The following is a 19178-nucleotide window of genomic DNA, read 5'->3' as shown; positions in this document are numbered from 1 at the left end:
AAGACTGTACTTCTTTCTTGTTCTTCGGTGGGTTTGCTTCTTGAATCTTCTCTAGTATTTCCTCTTTCGTCGAAATGCGTCCCATGCCTAACTTGTGTCCCAAAAATGACACCGCATGAAAACCAAATTCACACTTCGTTGGCTTGATGGTCAGCTTGGCTTCCTGTAATCTATAAAATAATCCTTCTAATGCTTCCAGGTGCTCTTCCCAAGTGTCTGTTGCCACCAAAATATCGTCAATATAATGTTCTACGTTTTTCAGACCGTGAAGTACTCTTCTCATGAGTTTCGTAAATACTGCAGCGGCTGTCTTTAGTCCAAATGGCATGTACTTGAATTGAAATAGCCCATTTGTACTTGAAAATGCCGTCTTTTCTTTGGATGTCTTCTCCATGGGTATTTGCCAGTACCCCTTCGCTAAATCAAGCTTTGAAAAAAACTTTTTTCGTGCCACCTTTGCAAAAACAACGTCCACTCTTGGTATTGGCTCAGAGTCCGACACTAATACGCTGTTTAACCTCCTGAAGTCTACACAAAGCCTATTAGAGCCGTCTGGTTTCTTCACAACGACCAGAGGTGCGTTGTAAGCTGATGTAGACCTTTCAATGATGTCTTGACGTAACATCTCGTCAACTTCCTTCTCGATAGACTCTTGAACCACAAGTGGCAATGGGTATTGTTTAACGTACACTGGTGTGTCCGTGGTGCATTCTAACTTGCACTCAATCACATTTGTTCTTCCTGGTAGGTCTGAGAATAACTTCTCATACTTTTGCAATAATGATTTTTAACTCTGCTGCTTCTTCTCCGTCCAGACATGGATTAATGACTGCTTTTTCTAGCCCCATGGTTTTCTTGTGGTTGTAGGTGTGTACTTCCAAGTGTTCTTTCTCTTCTGTGACTACCATGTTGACAACTTCGGATTCTTGCGAATTAGGTCTCTCTTCATATTTCTTTAACATGTTGATGTGAAATACTTTTTTAGAATCGTTCACCAGAAGCTCGTAATCCATCTCGTTCCTTTTCTGGATTACCTCGAATGGTCCCTTCCACTGCATCAACAGTTTGTTTCCATCACTGGGTAGAAGGATAAGTGCTTTGTCTCCTGGATTGAGTCGTCTTGCTACTGCCTTCTTGTTGTAATAGGTCTTATAGCGTTCTTTGGCTTCCTCCAAACTACGATGTGCTAGCTTACACGTTTCTTCCAGCTTCTCTCGAAGTTCCAACACGTAGGTGTATGTTGTTTTGACTTCGGTGTCGAGTCCTTCATTTGCCCATACCTCCTTGAGGATAGTTAACGGACCTCTAACCGTGCGTCCATACAACATCTCGAACGGTGAAAAATTGAGGCTTGCTTGTGGCACTTCTCTGTATGCAAACAATAATGCTGGTAGGTAACGGTCCCAATCCGTAGGTCTTTCTTGACACATCTTCTTTATCATGTTCTTCAATGTGCCATTAAATCTTTCTACCAGGCCATTCGCCATAGGATGATACGGCGTTGTGAGCAACTGCTTTATCGAGAGCAACCTGTTGAACTCCTTCATTAGGTCAGATGTGAAGTTGGATCCCCGGTCACTAAGGATTTCGCGGGGCAGACCATACCGAGAGAACATCTCTATTAGAGCCTCGGCCACCTGAATTGAATCTATACCTTTTAAGGCAATAGCTTCTGGATACCGTGTCGCCATATCGACCATCGTGAGAACATAGCGGTTTCCTTTTGCTGATACCGGCTTTATTGGTCCTACGATGTCTATCGCTACTCTCTCAAATGGCATGTCAATGGTTGGCATATTCCCAAGTGGAACTCGCTTCACTCGTCCTTTTGGTATCGTCCGCTGGCAAATGTCACAGGATTTTACATATCGCTTCACTTCGCTTTGTAGCCCTGGCCAGAAAAATTCTTCTGTGATCCTCGCCACCGTTCTTTTTATGCCTTGGTGCCCGGCCATGATGCTGTCGTGTCCCAAATTCAAGACCGTCCGTCGTAGTGATTTAGGAACCACCAACTGCATCACTTCTCTGCCCGAGGTAAACTTGCATCTTCTGTACAACAATCCATTTTTCTTCTGGAATTCAAAAATAGTTCTTCCTCTTTTATTTGTAGTCGCCTCTCCTTCCTTCTCAAAACAGGCTTGTAGTGAATCATCCTTTCTTTGCATTTCTGCAAATTCTGTTGGCGTCACCGCAAGTACTTCGGTTGTAGGTATCTTCAGTGCCCTCAATGTTTGCTGCGTACTTGATCTTGTGGCTATCGCCGACGACACTGCTGGACTATTCTCCGTAGTCTTAATTCTTTGTGTCGTCATGTTAGGATCATGCTCTTGCTGTTTTTCTTTCCGCTTTTCCCGTGTCGGTGCAGCTGCTCTTCCACTTGATATCTGGGTCATCGACGCTTCTTACGCCTGGTAGATTGCCCAATATTAAATCATATAGTGGCTTATCTACACACTTCACTATCAGCCATCCGGAGTAGTAGGGAGTAGAAACTTGAATTCTGGCCTCAGGTAAATGCCTAACCGTGCTGTCGACCATGATAACCGCCGCTGTTTCTCCTGTTAGTTGTTGCTCTCCAATCAAACTCCGTCTCACCAAGGCCGTGTTGGTCCCACTATCTCGAAGAACTGAGACTCGTATTCCGTTGATCTCTCCATCAACTACAGGAAGACCCAATGATATTCTCTTCTTCTCGAACGCGTCCTGGTTGTCCGGGAGCATGGTTTTCGACGTATCCTGGGTATCCTTGGTCGATTCTTGCGATGATGCTGCCTTTCCACCATTTAACGAAACCACTCCTGCTGCCTTTTCTCGGTTCTGTAGTCTGCAGTCTTCTGTGTGATGACCTCGTCTCTTGCAGTGCTGACAAATGATATGCGCCTGTGGTCGGTTCCCTCCTACACGACAATCGACTGCCCGATGACCGACGCGGTTGCACAGGAAGCATCTAAGTACCTTAGGTACCGCACCTTGCCTAACTTGGGTTACATCATCGTCTCTTTTACGAGTTTCTTCTTCGTTTTTACCTAAATTCCTCAAGCCTTGCGCTTCCAGAAATTGGTCAGCAGATTCAGCGAAATCATCTAGACGTTTCAATGAACGCTCTTTAAGAAAAACATTGAGTTTTGGGCTACAACAAGTCAAGAACTGCTCAATCACGATACGCTCCCTGACTCCTTCGTACGTCTTCTCTGTGTTTGCCATTTCCATCCATCTATCAAAATAATTTGTTAAACGGCAAGCAAACTGCTTACCAGTCTCTGATTGCTCTGGTTTACTATTCCGGAATTTCTCACGGAATCCTTCTGCAGTTAGCCTGAATCTCTGCAATAATGCTTTCTTGACTTTGTCGTAGTCCATTGACTCAGATGCTGGCATTCTTCCGAACACGTTCAACGCTTCGCCAACTAAACACAAACTAAGTGCTGTCGCCCACTCAGATCGCTCCCAGCCTTGTCCTAAAGCAATCCTTTCAAAACGATGTAGATAAGCATCGAGGTCATCTCGCTTATCGTCAAATGGAGCCATTAACTTTCGTGGACAAATTGTCTTTGTTCTTTGCGGCTCCATTTCCGAAGAAACCGACGATCTGTCCGCGTCATCTCTTCCGATAGACACATCGGCCAAACGCAACTTCAACAACAAAATTTCTTTTTCCGCTTCGCGTGCTTCTCGAGCTTCTTTTTGTGCTCTATCAAAAAGGCTAAGCGATTCTTCGCGGCTAAGTCCCAGAGAATTGGCCACCCCCAACAGCTTCTCATAATCCATGTTCCTGCGACGTGTGAGACCGAGTATTCAGGAAATAAATCCTGGCAAGCTCGCCAATATTTTGTCACGGTCTCAGGGTGGTAAACACGACGCAAGGAGCGTTTGGGTTAAGAAAAGCCTTTATGGGGCATGATCACAAGAAAAATACAAATATTAAGAAAACACGCGTTATCAAACCAATATCTAAACCCTAACACAACAAACTATATATACAAAGCTGGATAATTACAAATACTAACTTAAGTCCTCGCACACGACGTATAAACAGTTCAAAATATTTACATGAAGTCCCTTGACATGGCCACGTCACGTCGTCGTCGCTGCTTCCGGCGACACGTTGTTGGGCCCGCTGATGCGTCGTAGAGTCGGCGTCGCTGATTCCGACGTTCGGCCCTCGGTTGAGCTGGTGAGGAGGTCAGGATGGTGGGGTGACCTGCGCGCCTGGAGCGCCCGGTCAACTCCGCAAGCCTGCGGATCGTAGCCGCAGGGAATCCGGGAAGCAGCGCCGTCAGCCCGTAGCTGCGGCTTCCGATGGGGCGTTCGCTCAGCTCGCGGGTCGTGGCCGCGGCAGCTGAAGCACAGCTTCCATTGGGTTGCCGCCGTCTCCGCGATTCACCCGTCCTGTTCGGCCTCCAGCTCCTTCTGCCCTGCGTCGTCCCAGAGCGTAGCTGGGCTGCCCTCTTCGGCTACGTGTCCCTTCTCCCATTGGCCACGTAGCTGCGCGTGCACTTTTGTGCTTCTTCTTTTGCTTTCATGTTGTATTCCTTTGAGACCGCTCTTATTTTCTAACTTCTTCTTTCTTTATTTCTGTCACCGACTCCACGTGTCTTCTTGTTCTCTTCTTCTGTTTTTTCTTTTTCTTTCTTTCTTCATTTTGTGGCTCATGACACGAGCGTCTGGCCTAAAGGGCGATCGTCGAAGTCGAAAATATCTCTGTAGGCCGATAACACTTTGGAAAGGTCTTCAGCCTGAGTGGAGGACAGGTCCGCCGCAACCATTTTCTTTATGTTGGGATCGGCGCCCGAGGCTGGCGCAAGGGGCACGCCAAGCTCGGAAGAACCATCGGTTGATAAAGCTGCCACTTGATGGTCGCCGAGGCAGTCAACGTTGGCAAGGCAAATACCTTGCGGGAGAATTTGTTTTGCCAATCCAAAGTTGAAGATAGGCATGCGAGTGCAGTTATTAGTAATGGTAAGAATACTGTGAGGCACGGTGACGTCATACTGTAGTGGAATGTTGGGCAGAGAAGTGACGAGGTACTCGCCATCAGGAACAGGTGGGGAAGACAACAGTTCAATATAGGCTATTGACTTTGGTGGTAGGCGAATAAAGCCTTTGGGGCGTAAGCGGCACTGGGGTTCATCAGGAGGTTCTGCGAGAATCGGCAACTCAAGGCGAAGGGTGCTGGCAGAGCAGTCAATAAGAGCAGAATGTGCAGAAAGAAAATCGAGTCTGAGAATTAGGTCGTGGGGGCAATGAGCAAGCACGGTGAAGAGGACAGGAGTGTGGCGGCCGGCGATGCTGACACGTGCCGTACACATGCCGACGATAGGGACAGTACCGCCATCCGCGACGCGGACGACGCGTGCCGACGCTGGGGTGAGGAGCTTTCTGAGTCGTCGTCGGAAGACAGCATTCATAATTGAAATATGGGCCCCTGTATCGATCGGTGCAGTGACAGGATAGCCGTCGACGTCAACGTCAAGAAGGTTTTGGTTCGTAGGCAACGTGAGCAGAGGATTTGAGGGCAGGGTCGACAACGCAGCTTCACCTCCAGAAGCTGCAGTGCCGCGATGGGCGGCGACGAAAATCGACGGGGTTGGGGTGAACGAGACTGGTGGCGTCGAGGTGAGGGCGAGCGGCTGTAGCGAAGGTTCGGAGCAGGGGCATCAGCGACAGTGGGTTCATGGCGGGAGGCATAGGGAGCAGAAGGTCCGAAGGTGCGGGGATAAGCGGTGGCGTATGTCCGAGGAGGAGGTGGCCATCGGTTGCGGCAGTGACGAGCGACGTGGCCGATGCGACAGCAGTGGAAGCAGATCGGCCTGTCATCAGGGGTACGCCATTCGGACGGGTTGCGGCGAGATGTGGCAGAAAGGGACTGCCGAGGGCGAGGAGGGCCACTAGAGAACTGGGGAACGCTAGGTTGAGACGGTGAACACACGGAGTTCAGACCCATGTTTTCAAATTCCTGTCTGACGACGGCCTGAATCGTCGCAATCGTGGTAGCTGGCGGATCAGGAGGCGTCGTGGAGAAAGCTGAGGAACAGGCAGCCTCGAGCTCGCGACGAACAATACGGGTTACGTCGTCACAGGGGGTGGCCTGACGCGGTCGACCCTCACATGTCGACGTAGCAGCAGTGTTGGGTAGCCGCGTGATGTGGGGTGTGATACGGCGGCTCTTAGCGTGTTCAAGGCGACGGCATTCTTTTATGATGGCGTCGACAGTCGAGACGTTGCCGAAAACAAGCAAATTGAAAGCGTCGTCGGCAATGCCTTTTAGCACATGGGCCACTTTATCTGCTTCGGACATATTATCGTCAGCTTTGCGGCATAGAGCCAAGACGTCGAGGATGTATGAAACATACGGCTCTGTAGAGGTCTGCACACGAGACGCAAGAGCCTTCCTAGCGGCAACCTTGCGCCCAAGAGGGTCGCCGAGCAGTTCCCGAAGCTGTTCTTTGAAAGTGTCCCAACTGGTGAACTCGTCGTCATGCGTTTGGTGCCACACGCGTGGGGTGCCGCCGAGATAAAAGATGACATTGGCGAGCATAATCGTTGGGTCCCACCTGTTATTAGCACTGGCGTGTTCATAGAGCTTGATCCACTCGTCAACATCCTGTCCCTCCAGGCCAGAGAACACACCAGGGTCGCGATGTTGGGCAACCGTGACGATAGGCGTAGTCGGGCGAGCCGAAGCCGTTGCAGAGGCGGTCTCGTCACCGGGGGGCATGGTGACAAGCTCGATGTACCGACCACTTCGGAGTTCTGTGGTGAGGACGGGGATCGCTAACCTCCACCAGAATGTTACGTGTGGAAGGACACAGACGAAAGAGGCTATTTACAGGCTATTTACACAGAAGCCAGACAGCCAGGCCCACAATCGCTCGCACCAAGAGCACAGACACACTTCGTCGTCTTTCGCGCGGCGGCTCGTCTCTTCAACATCTTTCGATGCTATCGTAATAATATTGTTTGATGTCTAGGTGAGTTGAAAGCTTGCAAAAGGTATCCCAGTGCTTTAAAACGTGCTGCACTGCAGGCCTTGTGTCTCGGAACTTTTTCCAAACTGCAAAGCTAGCTTTCTGCATGGTACGCTCGGCGGCAGCATAACGGTGGTGCGTACGCAGTGAAGCTGTATGCATAATTCTCTTTTTGAACTCACGGGCAACTTTTAAGAGTTAAAGTGAGTGGTAATCATTCTGTCCTCGAAGGTTACAGTGGTTTCCAGTTTCTAAAAAGCGCAGAAGCAACCTTTACAATTTAAACAATGAAACTGTTGTTAACTTTATGAACTCTATAGATACTGTGACTTAGTGTGCAAGAGCTGTGCGGTTTGTTACTGCGTGAAAAAGGCAATAGGAGCGGCATTTTAGCGCTATTTTAGAAAGCAGCCAACTACACGCACCAACATTTTTCAGCTTCGGGCAGTCAACCTTTCGAGCCAAGTAAGCGATCAAAGCCTTATGACATCACCGCCACTGTGTTCACAAAAATCAACTATGCAAGCAGTTCATCACAACGCAACAGCTGCCATTCTAATTACAACGCCGCCCCAGTTAACCGTAGTGTAGCAGACGAACAGGTCATAAACGCGACAACAACGGTCAACTGTCGAACGATAGTGGGCGCAGGCGACTCCCATAGAAGCTGGTTATCTGTGCAGGTCTGGAGTTCCAGTATGTCGTGGTCGCCGCCAATTTCACCGACTTCGACATATGAAAAAAAACTGACTACAGCCAAATCGTAGCAAGGCTAAATTGAGCTAGCCGGACAAGACGAGCTTGCCTAGTAACTGAAACCGAAACTAGCCCAAGTGTTCTTATTTGCAGTAAAATTTCCTGCATGGCGCAGTGCGGTGCAGGGATTTACTTTTGGCGCAATTGGCGGACGATGGAGCAGGATGGCGCAGGACAGCTCAAATGAAGCAGAATGACGCAAATGAAGCAGGAATTCCACCCATTTTTGGCAACAGGTTCAAGCTTTCTGACATTTTCAAGCTAGCAACTGCATTGGCTCTCACCCGTGAGGAACAATGGTTGGTGGTACTCTTCTCCAAATGTGTGTGACCTACTTCCACCTTTTCACAGAATAATGATGCCTTTGCTATTGCATGTCACAACTGGCATTCGCTTTTCTGATTTGAGATGTGTTGCCACGCTGCTAAATCAATGAAGATTTTTGCTGGAATGCGGTCAGAATAGGTCAATACAGCTAATCGGGTGAGTTGGTCCAGCATTGCAAGCATGTAAATGCATTTAAGAGATAAGGATGAAAGAAAAGACAACATAAACGGAACACTCCTTGTGTCTTGTCCTTTCTTTCGCCATTGTCTCTTAGGCACATTTACATGCATGCAGTCAAAATATGTAGCTTCGCCCCCGTCCTTGAAAGCCAGAGAGCTTACCAATCCTGATGTTCCAGTGCTGGAGGGCAACGACAACACCAACTGCCGGTATCGAAACTGTCAAACGTGAGGCAACTCACGCAGGGCTGTACTCTGTTTCATACACAGCAGGCAGCACAACAAAGGCTAGAGATACTCTGTCGTTGAAAAATTGTGCATCACATATTAAAGAAAGCTACACATTATGCTTTTCAATGTAAAATTGTGTCATACATTTATAAAGAAAAATATTACGTATATATTACATTAAAGATGTCAGAGATCTGAACGAATTTATCCACAAACAACCGGAGTAACATGTTTCTGTGACCAGCGGCCGCAGTGCATCACTTGTGCTTGAGACCAAAACATAGTACAGTCAACGTCCAAATTTTTGGACTTCCTATGACTGCGAAATTGTCTGAAAAATCATTCCACAAACTGACATTTAAAAAAAAAATGCATGCTTCCGACTGCCCTCAAGGGCTAAAATCGCCAAAGCCATGTTCGAAATAGCTTTACAGGCTTGCGAGTACAATTATTAGACGTCTCAGTGCTCCCACTGCGACATAAGATGGCAGGTGCGAGCATATATAATTAAAGAACACATTCTGTGTCCAGCAACTCTTTGCACTTTTGGTATGCTTCACCGCAACCCATTTCGCATGCATGACTGTATTGCGGTGAAGCTGAGTTTTGGGAACCGACTACGCCTGCCAGTGGATTGGCATGCGAATGCGCTTGTTCTATGCTGCGCGATAATCCAAATGGCAGCGGTGGTGGCTTCAATTAGTGCTGTTTTGGATCTGTGGTCATGGTAATAAGTCAGGAAAATTGGACGACAAAGGGTCTGAGTGTCGTACAATTCAGACGTCATTCTACATTGGCCCCATTAGATATGTGGCGGCGCCACGGAGGTGTCCAAATTACCGAGCTTGTCCGAAAAAGCAGTCGTGCCACATACCGTAAGCACAAAGGTGTACAAGAAATACGTAATTTGATTTGTGTCCACAAGTGGTATCGTATGAAGTATTAGTTATTCCGTAGAAAGCATCATCATCATCAGCCTATATTTATGTCCACTGCAGGACGAAAGCCTCTCCCAGCGATCTCCAATTACCCCTGTGTTGCGCTAGCTGATTCCAACCATGTGCCTGCGAATTTCCCAACTTCATCACTCCTCCTAGTTTTCTGCCGTCCTCGACTGCGCTTCCCTTCTCTTAGTATCCATTCTGTAACTAATGATCCACCGGTTATCCATCTTGCGAATTACATGGCCAGCCCAGCTCCACTTTTTCTGCTTAATGTCAACTAGAATATCGGCTATCCCTGTTTGTTCTCTGATCCACACCGCTCTCTTCCTGTCTCTTAACATTAGTCCTAAGATTTTTCGTTCCATCGCCCTTTGTGAGGTCCTTAACTTGTTCTCGAGCTTCTTTGTTAACCTCCAAGTTTCTGCCCCATATGTTAGCACCGATAGAATGCAATGATTGTACACTTTTATTTTCAACGACAGTGGTAAGCTCCCAGTCAGGATTTGGCAATGCCTGCCGTATGCATTCCAACTCAATTTTATTCTTCTGTAAATTTCTTTCTCATGATCGGGATCCCCTGTGAGTAATTGACCTAGATAAACGTATTCCTTTGCAAGAGGCTGACTGGCGATCCTGAATTCTTGTTGCCTTGCCAGGCTATTAAACATTATCTTTGTCTTCTGCATATTAATCTTCAACCCCGCACTTTCTCGGTTAAGGTCCTCAATCATTTGCTTTAATTCATCCCCATTGTTCCTGAATAGGGCAGTGTCATCTGCAAACCGAAGGTTGTTGAGATATTCGTCGTTGATTCTCACTCCTAAGCCATTCCAGTCTAAGAGCTTGAATACTTCTTCTAAGCATGCAGTGAATAGCATAGAAGAGATTGTCTCCCCTTGCCTGACCCCTTTCTTGATAGGTAACTTTCTACTTTTTTTTGTGGCGAACCAAGGTTGCTGTGCAATCCTTGTAGATATTTGCCAATATATTGGAGCAAAAATGGAGGGGGTGCAGAGGAAGGCAGTAAGGTTCATATATAATAAATACAAGGTAACGGATTCTCCGACTGAATTACTAAAGAAAGCTGGGTTATTAACACTGCAAAGTCGGGCAAAACTAGCAAGTAAAGTTTTTGTTTCAGTTAATCCATGGTGACATAAACATTGACACGTCTAGACTAATTTCATACAATCGTTCTAGATCAACACGTTACAGGCACTCTCAAACACTTAATGAATACACTTCCAACTCAAATTGCTTCAAATATTCATACTTCCCTCAAACCATAAGGGAATGGAACCAACTTAGTCTTTGCATTACTAACGCTTCATCATTAGATATGTTCCTAGCTATGGTTGAAATAGATGTACAGGCTGAGCAATTTCTGCAATTTTTTTTTTATAACCTGTACCCGGATTTTGTGTTTCAATAACCTGATTGCATCAGTGCACACGCTACCATTGTAATTGTCCTAATTTGTAGCTATGTCGTGATTTGTCGCATTGCTACTTGTCGCATTGTTACTCCTGATCTTCATGTAGTGATTACTTCAGCGTTCTGCATTGTACAAATGACTTGATTGTACTTCTTTCGAATTCATATGTATGCCCTCCCTGCTATGATCTCTTGTGAGATCGGCAGTATTGTTAAATAAATAAATAAAATAAATATTCACGTACGCATCCTGTACTCCTTGGTTACGTAATGCCTCTATGACTGCTGGTATCTCTACTGAATCGAATGCCATATGGAGAGGTTGATTGTACTCCGCAGATTTCTCCATTACCTGGTTGATGACATGGATATGATCCATCGTAGAATATCCCTTCCTGAAGCCAGCCTGTTCTCTTAGTTGGCTGAAGTCAAGTGTTGCCCTGATTCTATTTGAAATTACCTTGGTGAAAATTTTACACAATACTCAGAGCAAGCTAATGGGTCTATAATTCTTCAATTCTTTAACGTCTCCCTTCTTATGGAAGAGTATAATGTTGGCGTTCTTCCAGCTTTCTGGTACACTTGAAGTCATGAGGCATTGCATATAAAGGGCCGCAAGCTTTTCAAGTATGATATCTCCTACATCCTTGATTAAATCAACTGTTATTCCATCTTCTCCAGCCGCTTTTCCCCTGGTCATGTCTTTCAAGGTCTTTCTAACTTCATCGCTAGTTGTAGAAAGGGCCTCTGTATCCTGTTCATCACTACTACGAATGAAAGTAGCTTGGCTGCTCTGGGAACTGTACAGGTCAGTATAGAATTATTCCGCTGCTTTTACTATGTCATCGAAATTGCTGATGATATTACCCTGCTTATCTTCAGTGCATTCATTTTGCCTTGTCCTATGCCTAGTTTTCTTCTCACTGATTTCATGCTGCGTCCATATTTTACTGCTTCCTCAATCTTTTTTTAAGTTATAATTTCGGATATCCTTTACTTTCTTCTTAGTGATCACTTACGACAGTTCAGCGAATTCTATCTGATCTCTCGAGTTTGACACTTTTATGTTTTGCCGTTTCTTTATTAGGTCCTTTGGTCCTTAGGAGAGCTTACCTACTGGTTGCCTTGGTGCTTACCTCCCACTTCAATTGCTGCTTCTGAGATCAACCTAGTTACGGTTTCATTCATTACCTCTATGTTGTCTTTATCTTCCTGTTCCAAAGCTGCATATTTGTTTGCGAGCACCAGCCTGAATTGGTCTGCTTTTACGCTTACTGCGTCTAGGTTGCCCTGTTTCTTCATGACTAACTATATTCCTTCTCTCTTCAAATTGAGAGAAATCCTAGAGCTCACTAACCTATGGTCACTGCCTTTTACCCTACCTAACACTTCTACATCCTGCACTATGCTGGGATCGGCAGAGAGCATGAAATATTTTTCATTCCTTGTTTTTCCATTTCGGCTTTTCCAGGTCTACTTCCTGTTGCTACGCTTCCTGAAGAAGGTATTCATTATTCGGATCCTACTCCTTTCCGCGAATTCTACCAACATCTCTCCTCTAGTGTTCCTAGAATCGATGCCGTAGTTGCCAATTGCTTGCTCACCAGACTGCTTTTTTTTAGGTATTGCCTGGGATATTATTGGCCTTAGTGAGGTGAGAAGAACTGGCGAGGCTTATACAGTGCTGACTAACGGCCACGTCCTCTGCTACAGAGGTCTTCCAGATCGGAGAGAATTCGGAGTAGGATTTCTAGTCCATAAGGACATAGCGGGCAACATTGATAAATTCTACAGCATTAATGAGAGGGTAGCAGTCGTCGTAATAAAGCTGAATAGGAGGTATAGAATGAAGGCTACGCCCCAACTTCCAGTCACGATGACGAAGAAATAGAACAGTTTTATGAAGATGTTGAATTAGCAATGAGAAAGGTGCAAACTCAGTATACTGTAGTCATGGGCTGTAGAAAGCATCGCAGATCAATGAAATCGCATGCCATTCCACTGCTACGAAGGTGGATTACCAGCGAAGCAGTTTAGCACACGACATAGAGGTGACACAGTATTTATATCAAAGGTACGAGCAAATGTTATTTCTCTTCAGCTGCGATGGCGATCATCCCGAAGAAAGACGTGCACACATATTTTTATTTTGGTCGGCGGTCTTGATCGGCAGCATACATTCGTGTGGAAGACTACCGCCACCCTGGGAAGCCGGAGGTAACAAGACACGCGCGATGGGACCACCACGTCGGGAGAGCGGAAGGAAACTAGGCACGCAAGTGCTTGCAACTGCGACAAAGAGAGGGCGGTGCAAGCATACACATGGCCGACAGAGGTCGCACAGCAGCAAATTTTTTAGAAACGCTTATTATCTACATGAGAGTCTACTGATTTTGAAAATGGTGCCTATTGATAACTAATCTACTGAAAATGCATATCCAAGTGATGAGACGTATAAGCTTTAGCATAGAATGAAGCGATTTTGCATCACATTCGGGAGCCGAGTTTTTGCACACGCAAATCTGTTGACGGACACGAAAAATGCACAGAACCCTAGCTATAGACAGCTTCGCTATAAAACAACTGCACTGGGAAAGATGCGGAGTGGGTCTTCAGTGAGCACACAACATGCGAAGCTTCCACAGCATTGCTTGCTATGTATGAAACCGAGGAGGATAAGCACTCACTTATGTGGACGAGCACCGCTTCGAAATGCGATCGGATGTGCAGTAACGAAAATGCAGAGCAATCACAGAGAAGAATCAGCATCAATACCAGACAAGGTCTGAAGATGTACAAATCTGTGGCACGCAACGGTGTTCAACAAATGCGTGTGCACCAACCACGGCTCAGGTTTGGGGGTCACCACCATCCCAAATGGTCAAAGATGTACAGTAAAAGCTCGATGATACGAATCTCACGGGGTCACGAAAAATATTCGTATTAGCCGAAATTCGTATCATCGAAACACAATTAAAACTACTGTCGAATCTCGATAATTCGAACTCGAAGGGGCCCGAAAATTTGTTCGAATTAAAAGGACGTATTTTTGAAGTATTCGTGCACCATAGCACGATGCACGAACGGTGCGAGTCGTGAAATATCGCGGCGTGCAAGCGCATAGCAAGCGCGGGCCACGAAACTGCCCACGCCGGCTAGCGGTCGCTTCCCGATAACGACAGAAAACGAAGCTTCAGGGAGCGAGCGGGCGGCGCCGGCACACGGGTGCGCGCGGAGACCGTCGAAGGTGAGGGCGGCAGGGAAGCGGATTTGGCCGCGTCAGCTCCGCCGCTTTGGTGGCTCCCCTCGCCCTCCCTCTCAACTCCCTCGTAGCTCTGTCACCTTCGACTCCGTGCGCGCCCGCCGCCGTGCTGGCGCCAGCTTATTTTAGCCGCCCCCTGAAGTTTCGTTTTCTGCCGTTATCGGGAAGCGAGCGTTTTGCGGGCGTGGCAGTTTCGTTGGTCCGACTGTGCCTCCGCCGCTGCTTCCCTCTGCGCTGCCGCCGCAGCGTGCAAGGTCAACATGTGACTAGAAAATAGAGGAGAAGGGTTCACTGCCATTTTATCCGCGTGGCTGAGACGTTGGCACTAGTGTGTGCTAGAGTGCGGTTGTCTAGAACACTCTAGTCGGCACGTACACGCTTGTTCCGATGCGATGCAGAAACGGCGACCTTAAAATTTGAGAGAGAAGGAAATTTCCGCCGCGGGTTCCTTCCCCCCCCCCCCCCGTTCCTTCGCGCGCGGCATTGAGGGGTCTTTCCTGAGCTTTTGCTCCATGGCGGTGTCAGAGCAGTGCCGGTCGGAGGCGCCACCGCGTGATTTGGCGCGCTGCTAAGAGCATTTTCGGTGCGCGGTATGTTCGAAATAAGCGTGTTCGAATTCGCTTGCTTCGCGTTGACGTTGAACGAAAGCACGTTTTTCATGATAGTCTCGCTGTGCAACAATTGTGCTCAGTGTTGACGTTGCGAGGCCTAGCTCCTTAGCCAACTCCGTCCGCTTCCTCGTGGGATCCTCATCGACCTTTCGAAGAATGTCTAATTTCTCTTTAAAGAAGAGTGCTTTCCGCTTGCGAGACATAGCTCGCTGCGACTAGGAAAAATGGCGCAAACACGAAGAACGCGGCCCGAAGCGCAGCAGCCACTCCATCTGACGGCTCGCAGAAAAGGAGGAAAAGTACAAAAGCACCAAAAGCGCCACCGCTTCAAACTCTTCGCGCCCAGTCGCGGAGTCCGCGCTGTCCGGCGCCGCGCCTCCGCACCAAAAGAGAAGGAGAGAAAGCGCGTGACTACGCGCTGTTCTCTTTCGCGGCCGTCGGTGGGGCGGCGTTTATTCGTATCAACCGACGTAGGCTGAAAATCGATTCGTAACAACCGTTCTCTAGTACATTGCAAAGTAATGGGGCTCGGCCGGGACCACAGAAAAATTTGTATCATCTGGAAATTCGTATTAGCCGTGATCGTATCATCGAGCTTTTACTGTATATGCATGCGTAGCAGCGACCACGCATTTCAACGAATGTGCTCTGTGAGAATGAAGTGCCGCCTAGCATTTCTAGGAGAAGCCGTACTAAAGTTCTAAAAAGTTTATTGTAGTGTTGCTGCCTCACGGCTTTTCCAGAACTAATTTTTTGCTTCATGCTATGCATGGTGCTATGCATGCATGCATGCTATGCTATAGCTGCATGCTATGCAGCCACCATGGTAGCCTGCTTCGTCTAGTTTAATGTAGCATGCTCGCGCCCGCCTGTGCTTGCACGCTTTAGATTTGGCATTGTTGCCCATCACTGAGTTACGGGCGTCACAAAAATTTATTTCCATCTCGTATCTTATCTCTCTATGTGCTACTGTGGAATGCATGCTCACATGGCTCTTCCAAAGGTTTGCAATTTGTTTATAGGCAGATCTCTCGGCCAAGGGGTTCCATCTTTTTAAAGGATGGTACAGTGCACACCCAGTGTCCAAGTAACCGACCTCGCGTGACGTCAACAGCTCCATGTATAGAAGATTGCGTAAATATTAAAATCAGTTCTTGCCCAACATTCTGCCTAGCATGATGTTCTCTCGCTGCACTCTGCGCACGTGCGGTCCTTTGTTCGCCAGACCCCGTCTACACCGGCGATACAACTAGCAAACCAACGATACTGCAATGCATTTGTACTTTTGCGAGATGTGAAAGAACTGATTGTACGTCATTTTGTGATTGAACAATTGATTACTGCAAGTTTCTCATTTGCTTCATCTTTCTGGTGGGTGCACAAACACAGAGTCCTGCAGGGACTCGCATGGCATGCCTCAATTTCACTATGGCTGTGCATACTGGGATGTATTCTTTAACAATATAATTGATTTTCCACTCTTCTTAAATTTTAATCCTTCATCACTGGAGCCAGTAAACATTATCACACTGTGCCCATTGTGCTAATGTCACCTCTGTAATCACAACAAACATGCCATACCTGATCCTGGAGGTGTTTATCAACGCAAACACTGTTTTCGAGTTCTTGACAAAGCTCTTTAGCTGCTGCTTGACCAACAGCTTCTGCCGTCACACCTGCACATGGGCATAGAAATCACAGGGGCACACAGCTCAATTTCAGCTCAACGGGTACGCTTAAAAAGTTTGAGCTATACAAAATTATATACAGTCAAATGTTGGCAGGCAAAATGAATAACAGTTGAATGGAATCTCCTTGTTCACTATCAGTGTCTAATAGAACTTAATGCATAATGATTACTGCTGCAGCTGAGCCTGTGGCAAGTGCATTTTTGATTCAACAAAGGTTTCATAGAGCAAGTCCAGAGACTGTCACCCCTGATAGAGAACAAAACAATATACTTGAGAGCTACTCTTGCAAGTCCCGACACTAAGAAAATATCGACAACCAAATAGAACCCAAACATCAACTGTCTTCAAACACCCCAGATAATGGCACTAGCAACAGCAATGCAATAGCCCACCATCAGGGCCAGCATCGTCGCCACTGTATGACAAGACGGGAAGAAAAATTTGACGAGTTTGATATGACGTCTGTCGATGGCACTGCTTACGAACCAGTATACCAACAAGTACAGCTTCACTTTCTTTACAAAAACTCGTTTAAAAGATATATCACATGCTAAGTAAGCAGTAACATAAAAACTCGTTTAAAAGATATATCACATGCTAAGTAAGCAGTAACAGAGTGCTATTGTATTATATATTAGAATACCGAGTACATTGAAGAGCTCTTAAATCTATTAAATACAGTGGAGTCAACTTATAACGATATCAAGAAGAACAAAAAGCCAATCATTATAACCGATCATCGCTATATCTGGAATGCCGTAAAATATAAGCTGCCGAACATACGTTTGTAGTTCCGAAACCAAGTTGCAAGTTTCTAGGCAACACAGTTGCCTAGAAAGTAGGCTGTGAAAGATAAAACTTTTATTTATACCTCTGAACAGCGTGTCAAACGTTAGGCACGCTGACATAGTCAGAAATGTGCACTTGCTTTTGCTGGAGTTTCATGTTCACAACCACAATGTGCATAGCGTCCAGCTGCCGTACGAACACTGGCAGCAATAATTCAGAGTGCATGAAATCAATGAGCGACTCGATTGACGACAGTGCACTTTGCGTGAACATCGGGGTCGGTGTCAAAGCCAGCCCAATTGTCAATCTCGTCGCCACGGCCGCGGCTGTCGTCACCACCATCGCACAACGCCGCCGTCTATCGTCACGACAATGATCACTCCGTCAGAGATCTATCACTTTGCAGAACGAGGCACCACTATGGCACCACGTGGCGGGATTCGATCCCGCCGCGCATTTCGATGGGGGCGAAATGCGAAAACACCTGTGTACTTAGATTTAGGTGCACGTTAAAGAACCCCAGGTGGTCCAAATTTCGGAGTCCCCCACTACGGCGTGCCTCATAATCAGATCATGATTTTGGCACGTAAGACCCCATAATTAAATTAATTAAATTGATTAAACTCCTCCATTGAAGCACCACCTGTTTTATAGGCTTCGGAACTCCTTATGACGAGAAAGGCAAAGAAGAAACCAGATGTGAAAGGGAAAGAGCACTGGGTGCAATGTCAGCAATGAGAGAAATGGGCAGTGTTGGAGGACACAAGGTTTTTCACTGTGGAGGAGGCGGACAATGCAGATTTCACATGCAGGCTTTGTGTTCTTTCTGCACAGATGGATCGTATGGACAACAGCAAACTTCAATGAACGTGGCACTACTCGAGAAGGAGCTAGTGGAAGAGCAGGAGGCAGCAAAGGTTAGGTTGAGAGATGTCAGTGCAAGCAGCGATGGCGGACATGCCCGGTTCGGGGTCCTATGCAACAGTCCTTCATAGAACAGGTCAAGCGGGCGGCCGAGGCCAGTGGGGCCCTGGACTAAAGGGGCTCCGATCATTCCACCAAAATGCTTTTGATCAATAAACGTTTTCTTCTTCTTATGCAGCGGACACTAGCTTACAGGTCAACAGCAACCGACAGAAGCTGATTAGGACTAGTTCTGCGGAAAGCCTCAATGGAAAGCGGGAAACAAAGAAAGGTAAGGAAAGCAAAGCAGTGAACAGAGAGAGTGGAAGGCAAACAACTGTGATTTTAGCAAGTGACTCCAACATAGCCAGGTGTTGCAAAGTTGTAGGCGACAGGGTCCGGTCGGATAGCCCAGTTCCTGTTGGAGCATTCCCCAGAGAAACCGTAGAACAGGTAATGGATAAAAAAAGCCAGAAGATCCCACACCCTGTGGGAATCGATGTTATGCGAAGCAATGCGTGGGGAGCCTACCAAGTTAACGAAACGACCATGAGAGAACCAAGACGTAGGCAGCTGTTGCACGACCTACATGGCATGCATGTCATGATATTCGTGTCATGAGTCCTCAGGAGTCCCTTTAGCTACGCCTAAGAGACCTTAAGGCTTAGGAGTGAGGATCAACAGCGAATATCTCAGCAACCTACAGTTTGCAGATGACATTGTCCTATTCAGCAACAATGGGGACGAATTACAACCAATGATTGAGGACCTTAATCGAGAAAGTGTAAGAATTGGGTTGAAGATGAATATGTAGAAGACAAAGATAATTTTCAATAGCCTGGCAAGGGAACAAGAATTCAGAATCGCCAGTCAGCCTCTAGAGTCTGTAAAGGAGTGCGTTTATCTAGGTCAATTACTCACAGGGGACCCTGATCAGGAGAAGGAAATTTACAGAATAATAATATTGGGTTGGAGTGCATACGGCAGGCATTGCCAATCCTTACTGGGAGCTTACCACTGTCATTGAAAAGAAAAGTGTACAATCATTGCATTATACTGGTGCTACCATATGGGGCAGAAGTT

General features: G+C 46.8%; 1 protein-coding gene across 4 annotated transcripts in view; it reads right to left on the bottom strand.

Annotated features, from left to right (window-relative positions):
- The window catches only part of LOC119433662 (RNA 3'-terminal phosphate cyclase-like), a 104701-nt gene that overhangs the window by 16388 nt on the left and 69135 nt on the right, over positions 1 to 19178 (bottom strand). For all 4 annotated transcript variants that reach the window (XM_049659333.1, XM_037700912.2, XM_049659334.1 and 1 more), the window contains exon 9: positions 16294 to 16388. In XM_049659333.1, coding sequence (XP_049515290.1) covers positions 16294 to 16388 — 95 coding nt within the window. The remainder of the gene's footprint in view (positions 1 to 16293; positions 16389 to 19178) is intronic.

This window comes from Dermacentor silvarum, chromosome 11, assembly GCF_013339745.2.
Source record: "Dermacentor silvarum isolate Dsil-2018 chromosome 11, BIME_Dsil_1.4, whole genome shotgun sequence".
NCBI lineage: Eukaryota > Metazoa > Arthropoda > Arachnida > Ixodida > Ixodidae > Dermacentor > Dermacentor silvarum.
The sequence above is the reverse complement of the archived record's forward strand: the minus strand, read 5'-3'. Positions and strand labels throughout refer to the sequence as shown.